This window comes from Chelonia mydas, chromosome 6 (genome assembly GCF_015237465.2).
Source record: "Chelonia mydas isolate rCheMyd1 chromosome 6, rCheMyd1.pri.v2, whole genome shotgun sequence".
Taxonomy (NCBI): domain Eukaryota; kingdom Metazoa; phylum Chordata; order Testudines; family Cheloniidae; genus Chelonia; species Chelonia mydas.
The window spans coordinates 43,279,886-43,293,245 of NC_051246.2; the positions used below are offsets into that span (position 1 = coordinate 43,279,886).

Sequence of the window (13,360 nt, forward strand, 5' to 3'; positions counted from 1 at the left end):
GTAAGCTTGTCATTGTTTAATGCATACTTAAACAATTTTATTTTTGTCTTGAAATTATTAATAATGTGATTTTCTGTCCGCTTCCCTATGCAGGTGTCGAATGGATGTGTGAGTAAAATTTTGGGCAGGTATTACGAAACTGGCTCCATCAGACCCAGGGCAATCGGAGGTAGTAAACCAAGAGTAGCGACTCCAGAAGTTGTAAGCAAAATAGCGCAGTATAAACGAGAGTGCCCCTCCATCTTTGCGTGGGAGATTCGAGACAGATTACTATCAGAGGGGGTCTGTACCAACGATAATATACCCAGTGTAAGTTCATGAAAAAAATCTTCCTATCTGTTGTGTTCAGTGCCTGGTAGCTGTAGCGAGCCTCTGCTTCCTTTGTTTTGATATCAAATGAGAGGATAGTAGTTCACATCATTTGCATGTGGCAGGGTCAGACACATTTTTGCATAAAGAACTTGATAAATGCCTTAAAAATCCGAGTCATCCTTTACGTCTGGTCCATCAGGAATTCATAAATATATATGTATGCAAGACTAAAACAGGGAAAATCTCTTTGGGTTTATTAATGGAATCTGGTCAATCGCAATCCAAAGCGATCAGTCTATGACAGCTGCTTTACTCAGTCAAATTATTATCAAGTAATCTCTTTAATTATGTCCAGGTTAAATCAATCCAGAGCCCTGATGCAGAGGAGTGTGGTGATACTGAACTGAAGTCTTGTTATAGGAGTGCTGCACACTACCATTTTGTTTAATGTTGGTTGCCTTTCAGGTATCATCAATAAACAGAGTTCTACGCAACCTGGCTAGCGAAAAGCAACAGATGGGTGCAGATGGGATGTACGACAAGCTGAGAATGCTGAATGGGCAGACAGGGACGTGGGGCACGCGACCCGGATGGTACCCCGGGACGTCGGTGCCAGGACAGCCTACGCAAGGTAAGGCAGATCCCAGTCAGATGCGCTTCTGGGCTTTGCAAAGCTTGTCAACAAAAGGGCGCCTCTCCACACAGCCTCGTCCGAGCTCTCCGACGACACATTAAAAGCACAGGCGAGCATGGACGTTGATTATCTTTGCTGTGAATTTCCCCACAGAAAAATTTGTCAAAGTGAGGTTCGCTACATCCCTGAGGCTTTTAAAAAGGCAGCGGTTTTTGCAATGTCCCCTCCAATGTGTCCCTGTTGAAATGAATATTTTACCCTTTTCCAATAGACCTAGTGTTATAGCTAAATCTCCCATTTAAATGCATCGAGAACCACCCTCTTGTAGGAGTATGACAAGCTAGCTCGCTGACAGACTGCGAGGTAAACATGATTGGATCATATTGCGCTTTACTGTCATTGACAAATTATGTGACTGTGAGCAGGACGCATATGGGATGATGGGGAAATAAATGCAGGTGTGTAGTGCAGCTCTAAGGAAAAGTGGGGGCTGATTAGCTGATTGGTTTCCAGTTTGGTTCTGAAATTTTGCATTCACAATCCCGTTTTTTCGGTGTAAAAGTGCCAGTGAAATAGCCACGCGGACCTGGCGTATGTCGGGGAGGTGTCTGAACGATTGATTTGATTCTTTACCTTGTCCATCAGCCTATTAATTAGAGTTTCTGCTCAGCATCCGAGCTGGCTTTTTGTGTGAGTGTCTCTAAACCCGGAGAGATGGGTCACACTGTAAGGTAACTATCTCTGTAGGGTTATTGTCCCTCCTCAGTGGACTTGAAACAACTTTGTAAATATAGGAACCTGTTTATCCTGAAGATTAATAGGTATTTGTTGTAGGAATGACAAGGGGATAATATAAAGGATAATGGGATGGTCTGTTACATAGTTAAGATGGTTAATGGCTCCTGTTTGAATGCAGTCTCTGTTCAGGCTCAGACCTTTCCCTGGCTGTGGTCAGTTCTTTAGAAGAGGTGTCTATCCACAACCTGCTTTTTGTTTTCCCCCCGCAAGGAAAAAAAAACCAGTAACAGTATGCGGAATATCTGGTACAAAGGATGTTTCTGTCACACGCAAGAATTTGTTATGGGAACAATTCTGTCGCTATGTAATTGCTCATTAGAGATCGTTTTGTTTCTCATTAAGGCGACATGAATAAGCGTCTAGTTGAAGGAGACAGCTGTAGAAATGTTCCACAGGAGACCTCTGGACACGATATGGCACCGCTTGCCAATTAGACATGTCAGTTTTAAGAGAAGAAAACAATCCATGAAGGACACTAGAAAGATAAAGAGCAAAGCTCTCGCCTTTTTTGTCTAATATCATCTCCTTCTTTGGAACTGGGAGAGTCCTAATGATCGCCCGGTGCCTGGCTAGCTCAGAGAGAGCTCAGCCGAAGTAATGGGTCCCAACGCCCAACCCGCACGTTTACCTGTGGGCGCAGACTTTCCCAGACAGCCTTTCGTGGTCCCGGTTTGGCAGGAGATAGAAAGTGCCTTAGAGAGTAAGCGAGGCTTGCCCTGGAAAGGGAAGGCTAACTAGCGCCCGAGTGCCCTTAATCACTCCCCTCGCCCTTGGAGGGGACCTGCCTTGTTACTGCACGGCCTGGCCCTTTGCTTCTGCGGAGGGGGAATGCGGGTAATGGAGCCAACCGTGGCTAATCTGTACCTTGTATACGGATTCTAGATGAGAGGTAGAGTTATATAGAGGACTCTGCATCTACATGCCTGCAGCCAAACTAGCTCGCTATAGCTAGCCCATATGGTATACGTACAGAATCTACCCTGTGTACCGACAGCTGTCCAAAATGTCTCTGTGTAACCTGTATGTATACAAGTGTCATCTGCCCTGTGTGGCTATCGCTGTTTGGAGACCCCTAAACTGATGTCTCGCCAGCTCACAGACCCGGCTCCCACACTGAGTGGCATTCTCCGTGGTTTTGACTAGCCATTGCTGGTTTCATCGTTCATTTGAATTATTTAGCTGGGTGAAGGTTGGATTTGATCAGGGTGGAGCCCGCACCCAAGGCTGGGTCCCCTCCCCAAATCAGGCGGAAGGGGCAGGGGAGCGATCTCGCTTTGGGTGCCTGTAGGTGAACCGTTTCGAGTTTAACCTCAGTCTTTAGGATCCTTCTCTCTTTTTCTCCCCCCCCCCTTTTTTTTCTCGTTAAATCAAATTACAGGCTGTTCAGAGCCCCGTATTGTAGCAACTAAAATGAGTGTCATTTTCGTCAATAGAATTCAAAATTGTTCAGGCACTTTTTTTCCTCCCTAGGTTTTAGAAAACGTGTTAAATGTAGAGATCAGTGCGGGATGCAAAGCTACACCCACTCCAAAGAAATGTGGCAGAGCAGCACTCCTAAAACTGAAACCTCCCCGCATCCGGACAGACTCGAGAGTCTGGGTTTGTTGCTAAATCTGAGATCGCCTCCCCCAGCCCTGCACTAGAGAGCCCCTGATAGCTTCTTCCAGACACCCCCTTGCCCAAGCCCGAAACCGGTGGGAGTGGTGGGAAACAGGCTCGCCGCTTTCCACAGCGAGTGGGTTTGTAACTGGCCAGAGGCTGATGCGGCCGGGTGACGAGCGTTGCAATGGTTATATAATGCGTGTTGCAGGGCAGTTGGGATGTCTTTGTCTCATTGTGTTTGCTAGTCTCTTTTTTCCCCCTGCGTTGGAGAATTAGCGTTGGGACTGTTGGCATTGTGTGACATTTATTGGTGGATTTTGGCTTGTTTCTCGCATAGCCCCCACCCCGTCCCCCTCGTCAAAAATGTGTCCGGGTTAAAGAGACACCCTAGCATCAGTCTGAGCTCTATGATACTAAACAATGGGGAGAGGGTAAAAAATAAAATCAAGCAAAACATTCCCATGCGCATCCAGCTTGGAGCACACCAGCCTTGGACCTGAGTTATAAAGAAGGTGCTGGAGCGGGGGAGAGGAAAGCTCGGGGGGAGGGAGACACTCAAAGCAATTGCATCACAAAATTAAAATGAATAAAATGGATTTCCTCTGGAATATTCATGCTGGCGCTAATGTTTTTTCCTTGCAGGGCTATGTTCCTGGGTTTTAAGAGTCCATTACTCAGAAAGCATAAGGCAAGGTTAGGTCTCAGAGGGGGACAAATATGGTCTCAATCTGATAAACGCCATGCAGCAGTGAATAAAATAATGGATACATGAGGGCTGACAGAACAAAAAGAGACATCTCTATCCGGGAGAAATTCTCCAGTGATTTAGTGGGTTTAGGGATCACGGAGACACTGTTTCTTATCTCCCCCCCCCTTATAAGTCTAAAGCCTTCTATAGGATTTAGACACTTTCTCTTTCAACAGATGCTACAATGTTTTGATCCCAGCTCTACAGCTGAAAGGTGCCGCAATTGGTTTGCTATCTTTTTTTGCTTGTTTTCCGCCTCACTGATTAAGACACTAAGAAACTAAGGAATGATTTTATTTCCCAGAGTCTTTTTTCTTCTTCTTCCAGGAAACAAATCCTACAGCCAGCGTCAGATGGTCTAGCTATAGGATAATGGGAACCACATTCACTCGCTTTCTTACGGATTAGGTCTAGAAGGTGGAACAGCCTATTGAGAACGTTTCTAAGAAGGCCCCCTTTTAAAAGAAGACATCTTAATTGTCTGACACTTTAAAAAAATCATATTTGTTATTCTATGGCGAACCGTTAGTTCGATCAACAGTGTTTTAAAAGCACGAGTTTGGGCAAAGGAAGCGAATCAAAGCTAAACTTCCCAGGCGTTGCAAGAAAATGCTGTTTTAAGACCGTAAAAAGCCCTTCATTAAAGCTTTAGAAGGGATGGTTGGCTCCGGAAAAATAATTTTATTTTTTTTTAAATCACTCAATTTTTAAGTTTAAGATTGAGAAACTACAGTTTATTGTTGCAAGATCCAGGAGTATATTCAGTGAGCTGGCTGTAACCTCTCTTTTTGTACAACAAGGCTTGCACATGAAGGAGGCTGTGCATTAATAACTGCTGACAAATTACGCGGGCACTGGGTTTTGATCACTAACCAGCTTAAATGAAAAACTAAGGTGCGATATAGCCTTTTAAAAGAACAAGCCACTGCGGCCAGGGCTCGGATCGGGTCTACCACTCCGTAACCTCAGGTGGCGAGAAATAAACCAGAAAGAAAGGGATTGATTAACAAAAAAATATTCTTTGAAGACATCACTGGAGCCTTGTCAAAGAAACAGAGCCGGGTGCGCAGTGAAAATGCCCTTTACAAGGACGCCTTCCCTAGCGCAGTCCAGCGTCCATGAATTTAAGACTCTCCCTTCTAGTTGTGAGGGTTGCAAGTTTGGCTTCCTCTTCGGTAAACAAGGGTCGGTTTAAAAGTTTGGCTAGGAAAATGCTGCTTAAGAAGCCGGGGGAACTAGCAGAGCAGACGGGAAGCCTTTCTAAAGGCACCCCCCTCCCCAAATAAAACCTAGGGTATGAACACACAAGTCCTTGCTTGGGAAACACTTCAAAAGTCACCCAGCAACTTCCACTAGTAAATAAAAACAGACCCTTGTGCTCTAATATGTTAGTTGAAGCTTATCTAATCTTAGCTAAGTAGTTTTCTCTCTTTCTGGTGTTGAGTAAACAGGCTCAGTGTATAGAGATGTCCTATTCACAAGTTTAGGGGTGTTCTTTCTTTCTCTTCTCCTATAGAAAGTAAAAATCCTAACTAGCATTGAGTAGCCCAGCCCAGGGGACAGTGATTAATGATAGTAGTGCATAAAGGTTAACATACTTCACTGAAAAGTCTGTTGACTGGGATCCTTGTGATACAATGTGGACCACTGCACGCCTCAAGAGAATCTTTTTGTTGTCCGCCCTGATTGTGTCCTCAAAATTCTGCCCACGAAAGTTTGCCAACCCTCCTGCCCCAAGAGTTTAATAGTTTCCCTTACTCTGCTGGCATTGTGTACTGGTGAAAAGCAGCCCTTTTCTATTCAAGTGTTGGTGGTCATCTCAATAGATCTACAAACGCCCATATGGTGACCACTGTAGATGAATCCAACTGTTTAAATGGGGGAGAAAGTTTGGGTTTTAAAACATTTCAAAGTGTTTGAAAAGATCCTACCAGATTCTGTCACAATTCGCTTAACGCTTTGAAGGCTGTGCCTATTGTTAGCTGATTATAAATGATATTACTTTAAAGTTGATTTCCCACAATATTTAAAGGATGTAACAGGAGTGTTGCCATTTATTTTGTAGCATAACTTTTCAAGCAAATTAGCATAAGTAGCCCCTGCCTCCCTTAGTCCAGCTTTCATTTAGCAACATCAAAATGTCTTGAAAAATATGCTCTGAAAAGAGAGGGAGAGTTAATTTAGTGACAACTTCTCTGCCTTAACAGAAATGTCCATTCCTTTTGCAAACCTTCCTGAGTGTCTGCAGACACTTTGAAAGACAGCTAGACCAAGTGCACATCTTTCCGTCCTACAGAAATGTGAAAACAATAAAATTTCCCCTTGTTTAATGATAGAAATTACATTAAAAGTGGTGGAAATGCCCTAATTAAAAATGTACCACTTAAATGATATGCCAAACGTTCAGCTGCAGAATAGCATATTTAGCTAGTTAGTGAACTCGCTACTATTTCTTTTAAAATTACATGTTAAATTTTTAAAAGAAATCTTACTTTTCTCTGGTGCAACACATTACAAAGAATGGACAGTCCTTTTATCTAAATATAAAATTCCATTTTCAGCAATTATAGCCTGTTCTTGGTGATGATATAATTACAGCTGTGCTCAGTAATAGGTGTCAAGGCAATGCACACTCATACAATAGTTGAATAAAACTGCAGAACAATGCAGGCACTTCTAAATTCACAACCTTTAAAATGAAATTGACTGTGCAGAATTCAAATAAAAACTGGATAAATATTTTTTAAAAAAGATTACAAGCTTGGTTTGGTTTCTTAATAGCATTTTCTACAAACCTATCAACATCTAATTGATTAGATAGGAATTACTGATTATAGATAATCTGAAATACTGAACATCACCGTTTTAAATATAGCAATAGGTAAATAAATTCTGCAGAGAAAGGAGACTGGCATGGCATGGCTTTTTAGTAAGGATTCAATAGGAAGAATGATTTTCACTGGAAATGATTTTTATGCCTCTTTTATTCCAGAGTAAAAAAGGAAAATATAATTATAGTACAGTGAGTTTTAATATTTAATATTTATGCCAAGATTGGAAAATAAAATGCTATTATATAACTTATGTCATCACTGAGCTATTACTTTGACACTTTAAGTGTGTTTAAGAAAAGTTGTCAGCAAACATGGCTGACCTGGTTTATGATTGAGTATTGCAACTATAGGAAGCTGATAGTTGGGCTTAGTGTGTTTTAATGTCCTGTTGTGGTTGTTGCAGATGGCTGTCCACAACAGGAAGGAGGAGGTGAAAACACAAACTCCATCAGCTCTAATGGAGAAGATTCAGATGAGGCACAGATGAGACTTCAGCTGAAAAGAAAGCTGCAGAGAAATAGGACATCCTTTACCCAAGAGCAAATTGAAGCCCTTGAGAAAGGTGAGTGACATTTTCCAACTACTAAAATAGGAGAGAAAGCAAAATGCATCCTGGTTATGTTCAGAGCTAAATGGAAGTGGGGCATTTGCAGACGTTATATACATAGACAGAAAGGTACATAAAATCCATGCTTCCCACCCTTTTGTTTTTTCCTCCAGCATGCTTCAGAGGTTTATTTATAGGCATTTTTATGGCATTCATCACTGTAGTATCTGAACAGCTGTAAAAAGTTTGATTTTAAAGGAAAATACTTAAGAGAGCATTAAAATTACCCCAGGCACCATACAATTCTATTCACAGCTCCCTACCCGTCCCTTCTTTAAATACATAACAACCGTCCCCAAGTTGCAGGGCACACTGTGCATGCTGGCTGAATGAGAGTTATGGAACTCCCAGCTGCTGTTCACCCATCCTTGCTACAGGTCCCACTGTGACATGCTTAGGGCCTCATGACCACAAAGATCCTTCACTGGCAGCAAACAGCTGTGTGCCAAGTCACTTGCTGGTGATTGACTCTCAGCTGCTTTGAGTCGTCTCTGAGCAGGGTCCTGGAACCCTAACACTCCCTGAGAAATATTTGCATTGGAAACAGTCCCACAAATCCTTACCTATGTGATCTCAGTGGGGACACCTATGTGAGTATGGCACAAATATTGCACCATTACTAGCCCACACAAATTTCAACTTCACTTTTAAGTGACTGTCCTGTAGAATATATAGAGCATGGGAAATGCTAAGAAATGACCTGACATTTCAAATCTAGCTATGTTAAGTCATTAAAAAAAAAAAGTCTTTAGATCTAATGTGACATTGTTTTTTTTTTTCAGAATTTGAGAGAACTCATTATCCTGATGTGTTTGCCAGGGAGAGACTAGCTGCCAAAATAGACCTACCTGAAGCAAGAATACAGGTACTCAACTTCTTGTGCCCTTACATTTTTTTTATGACTGACTTTTTAAGGTACAAGGAAGCCATTGATCTTGATCAAACGTTTGTCCATCTCCAGCTTTGTGAGCATAAACAACAGACATAGGGTTGACTTATACTGAATGGATTGTTGTGCTCCAAGTAGGTTGTATGTTAGCATTGTGTCACTACATGTAATGAATGATTAGGTATAATCTTGCCTATGTAATAATTTAAAAAAACCCTTTATTTTCAGGTGTGGTTTTCCAACAGGAGGGCAAAATGGAGAAGGGAAGAGAAACTGAGGAATCAGAGAAGACAAGCCAGCAACACACCCAGCCATATTCCCATCAGCAGTAGTTTCAGCACAAGTGTCTACCAACCAATCCCGCAACCTACCACACCTGGTAATCTAAGACATATATTCAGATTAATTCATCCTTTCAGGGAACTAAAACATAATCCTCTGAATATATATATAACAAATGTTATCGAAGCTTAAACTAATGTGTTCATCTCCTATTTGTCTATTTTATTATAGTTTCCTCTTTCACATCAGGTTCAATGTTGGGCAGAACAGACACTGCGCTAACAAACACATACAGTGCTCTGCCACCCATGCCTAGCTTCACAATGGCTAACAACCTGCCTATGCAAGTAAGTAATATACTAAGTGATGAATGGCCATATCCTCAACTTTGAGTGCCAAAAGGTCCATCAGAAGTCAGCGGAGCTTGGAGTGTGCCAGGAATACAGAGACAGGCCCTCGGTACGAATTAAGGAAGGGATTTTGAAAGGCACAAAGGGCAGTTAGGGGGTCCCAACTCCCAGTGCAAGTGAATAGAAGCTGAGTGTATAACACCTGTCTGTCTTTGAAAATATTTCCCTTACAGTCCTAGCAGAAACAAAAAGGAAAGAGCAGCAATAACGATCAGTGGAGTGAAGAGAACTTTAAAAGACTAGAATTATATAGTTTGGAAAGGAGAGGAGTTAGGAGGGACATGGTTAAATTATATAAAATAATGAATGGTATTTGCGTGGAGAAGGCCAATTGAACTCAAAATTGAAAAGCAACAAATTTAACATGAAGAAAATGAAAATACCTTGTTAAGAAAAAGAGAATTAACTTGTGGGACTCCTTGCTGCAGTATTATTGAGACAAATGACTTAGTAAATTGCTAAAAGGATTAGATATTTACTGCTCAGGTGCTATGGCTTTGGGCACATTAGAAACACATGAGAGAGAAAGATGTGATTGGCACCTGCAATTATGCTAGCTAAGTTAAGATTCCAAGAACTGTTGATCCTCATGCTTGAAAGCATAAAGTGATCACCAGAAGGGTCAGGAAGGAATCTACTCCTCTGGGGACTCCCCTATAGTCCTTTCAGATGCAAAATACAATTTTTTAAATGGTGGGGGCAGGGGCTGGGCATTGTAATTGTATTGGCCAGTTGTGAGGGTTTTACAGCTTTGTCTGAAGCATATAGCATTGATCAGTGTGGCAGACAGGATATTAGATTAGATGGGCTATAGATCTATTCCAGTATACTAATTACTATGTTACTAATTGCTCAGAATCAACCAAATAAAGTTTGGTGCTGCAGGCAGAATCCCGCAATCTTACAGAACAATGAAACAGTTAAACTGTTATTTATTGATATTCAAGGCCTTTGGTGCAATTCATGTCAGTCAGACAGTGGATGGCAAAATGTATGCCAGAGATACATTTTGGGAGTGCAGGAGACCCTCTTAAACTTCATTCCTCCTTGGGCTTGCCACTTATTACAGAGGCAAAATAATGTTAGGCACCTAGTTAAGTGCCTAACTCCCTTTGAAAACCCCAGCCTAAATATTCATTGCTGAGGGATAACTGTATAATTCATAAAGGTGGTGACTGAAATGAATTTGTAAGCGGATTGTGCATCATCAGCCTTAATCAATGACAATGTATGTTCTACCATGGCATATTTTATTTACACCATATTCTTTGCAGGTAGCGTGTAGATAGTGTGTATGCATGTAAGGTATATTTGCTTGTGTGGTACAAGGTTTTGTTGTCATGAGTTTGGGGCCAACTGCAGTTGTTTTGAGTAGGGCCCTACCAAATTCATGGTCCATTTTGGTCAATTTCACGGTCATAGGATTTTTAAAATAGTAAATTTCATGATTTCAGCTATTTAAATCTGAAATTTCATGGTGTTGTAATTGTAGGGTCCTGACCCAAAAAAGGAGATGTGGGGGGGGGGTCGCAAGGTTATTGTAGGGATAACGCTGCCTTCAGAGCTGGGCAGCTGGAGAGCGGCAGCTGCTGGCCAGGAGTCCAGCTCTGAAAGCAGAGCAGCCACTGGCAGCAGCACAGAAGTACAGGTGTCATGGTGTGGTATTGCTTCCCTTACTTCTGCACTGCTGCTGGCAGGGTGCTGCCTTCAGAGCTGGGTGCTTGGCCAGCAGCCGCTGTCTCTGGCCGCCCAGCTCTAAAGGCAGCGCAGATGGAAGAGTGGCAATACCACAACCTCCACTAAAATAACCTCTTGACACCCCCCCCTCCTGCAACTCCCTTTTGGGTCAGGACTCTCTGATTTGAGAAATGCTGGTCTCCCCCGTGAAATCTGTAGAGTGTTGGGTAAAGCACACAAAAGACCGGATTTCATGGGAGGAGACTAGATTTCGCGGTCCATGACGCATTTTTCATGGCCGTGAATTTGGCAAAGTCCTAGTTATGAGTAATCCACTGACATGGATACCACCAAGAAACACACTGGAAAAATATCTTTGTGTGTGTGTGTATGTGTGTGTGTGTGTGTGAGAGAGAGAGAGAGACAGACAGACATATACTGGTATACTCCAGTGAAGTTACTTCTGATTTACACCAATGTATGTGAGCGCAGAATTGGGCCCACACTCAATCTATCTGTATGTGCAAACATCATGAGGCCTATTCTCCTCTGCATAAGCAACAAGGCCAGCATTTCAAGCTTGGGTGCCGAAAGTTAGGTATCTAAATCCATATCTAGGCACTTAGATAAAATAGCCTTATTTTCAGATACCCTGAGCACCCTCAGCTTCTATTGACTTTATTAAGAGTGGTAACTGGCCAACATCTCTGAAAAGAAACCACTCGTTTAAGGTCCGTAATATGGATTTAGAAGACTAACTTTGGCTTGTTTGTGCTTATGCAAAAGAGGCTAGGACGGTCCATTGAAACTTCTGTGTGCTGGTAGATACCAATAGATGAAATGGAGGCTTCAAATCATTTTAAATTAATAGATTTGTAACATTATTTTGTCCTTTCCTCCCCACAGCCCCCAGTTCCCAGCCAGACCTCCTCCTACTCTTGCATGCTGCCCACTAGTCCATCAGTGAATGGGCGGAGCTATGATACGTACACACCTCCTCACATGCAGACACACATGAACAGCCAGCCAATGGGCACTTCTGGAACCACTTCAACAGGTAGGTGTCCATTAATTTCTTCTACGAAGATAAATTTCCCACAGTTTGGTTTCACCAGTATTCTACACTGTCTTTCTTTTAGACTAATATTCATTTGGTGCTAACCATCTGGCTGCCAAAGGGCCCAAACCTGTTACCAGTGGCTTAAATAGTGGCAGAATTTGACCAAAGGCCAAAATGTAAAACCTTCCTTGGCTTTTGGGGTGTCCATTGAAATCTTATTTTAAGTTGCAACTGAGAGGAGAGACAAAAACTGGTTGCTTAAAGGAAGTGTCCTTCTAATGAAGGTGCGAGAGAATTTTTCTCAGGATGGCCCTGATCTTGCCAAACATGTAGGCATGTGATTAACTTTATTACTATGTGTAGTCCCATTGACTGTAATGGGATTGCTACTCATTGTAGTAAAGTTAATCATCTGTGTAAGCGTTTGTAGAATTGGGGTCTACATTTGCAGATACTGTGGGGCAGAGTTTTAAGACATGAGGTTGTCTATTGGGCTGATCTCTTGTGGAGGCTTCAGTGTATTTATAATAAGGGAAACTAATTGAAACAAATGAATAAACTGTTGTAAACAGGAGCAAATTAGACACATTTCTGAGAATAAAAAGAATCGATGGTGAAAACTTTTTTATATGTTTTGGGCCAGATTCTCAGCTGGTGTAAATAAGCTGAGAATTTGGCTTTTTTTTTGTGTATGAAATGAAAATTTATTGGTAATTACAATTCAATGCTATAAAAACAATGAGGAGTCCGGTGGCACCTTAAAGACTAACAGATTTATTTGAGCATAAGCTTTCATGGGTAAAAAACCCAGACTCTTCATTGTTTTTGTGGATACATACTAACATGGCTACCCCTCTGATACTTAATTCAATTCTGTGTTCAGAGGACTTTTAAAACATACAAACAAATCCTAAGATTCTGTAAGTTGGTAGGTTGATTTAATATTTTCCAGAATACAAGAACAACTCTTTAAAACTGTAAAGTAGGAAAAATGTGTCGTATGTAGAAAAGCTAAAACATATATTTCCCACTCATTTTTCAGGTCTTATTTCACCTGGCGTGTCAGTTCCAGTTCAAGTTCCTGGCAGTGAACCTGATATGTCTCAATACTGGCCAAGATTACAGTAAAACATGTGTTAATTCCGTAAATGACTATATGGACAACAGTTGGATGTTCAGCAGTATTTTATAAAGGAAGAATGGCTCCTGTACTGCAACTGTGCCCTATTCTGTAACACATGGAAAAGACTTTAACATGGACCTTTGTACACTGAAGGCATTATATCAGTTGGAACAAATCTTCATTTTGGTATCCAAACTTTTATTCATTTTGGTGTATTATTTGTAAATGGGCATTTGTATGTTATAATGAAAAAAAAAGAACAATGTAGACTGGATGGATGTTTGATCTGTGTTGGTCATGAAGTTGTTTAAAAAAAAAAAAGAGGAAGCCATGATCAACAAGCTTTGCCACGAATTTAAGAGTTTTATCAAGATATATCGAATA

General features: G+C 41.6%; 1 protein-coding gene across 17 annotated transcripts in view; it reads left to right on the forward strand.

Annotated features, from left to right (window-relative positions):
* The window catches only part of PAX6 (paired box 6), a 30,870-nt gene extending 17,510 nt beyond the window's left edge, over positions 1-13,360 (forward strand). For 8 of the 17 annotated variants that reach the window (XM_043549588.1, XM_037899892.2, XM_043549590.1 and 5 more), the window contains 8 exons: positions 94-309; positions 778-943; positions 7,332-7,490; positions 8,318-8,400; positions 8,653-8,803; positions 8,938-9,053; positions 11,700-11,850; positions 12,896-13,360. In XM_043549588.1, coding sequence (XP_043405523.1) covers positions 94-309; positions 778-943; positions 7,332-7,490; positions 8,318-8,400; positions 8,653-8,803; positions 8,938-9,053; positions 11,700-11,850; positions 12,896-12,981 — 1,128 coding nt within the window. In that variant the 3' untranslated portion in view covers positions 12,982-13,360. The remainder of the gene's footprint in view (positions 1-93; positions 310-777; positions 944-7,331; positions 7,491-8,317; positions 8,401-8,652; positions 8,804-8,937; positions 9,054-11,699; positions 11,851-12,895) is intronic. The other 9 variants (XM_037899901.2, XM_037899904.2, XM_037899899.2 and 6 more) reach the window with 3 other exon arrangements.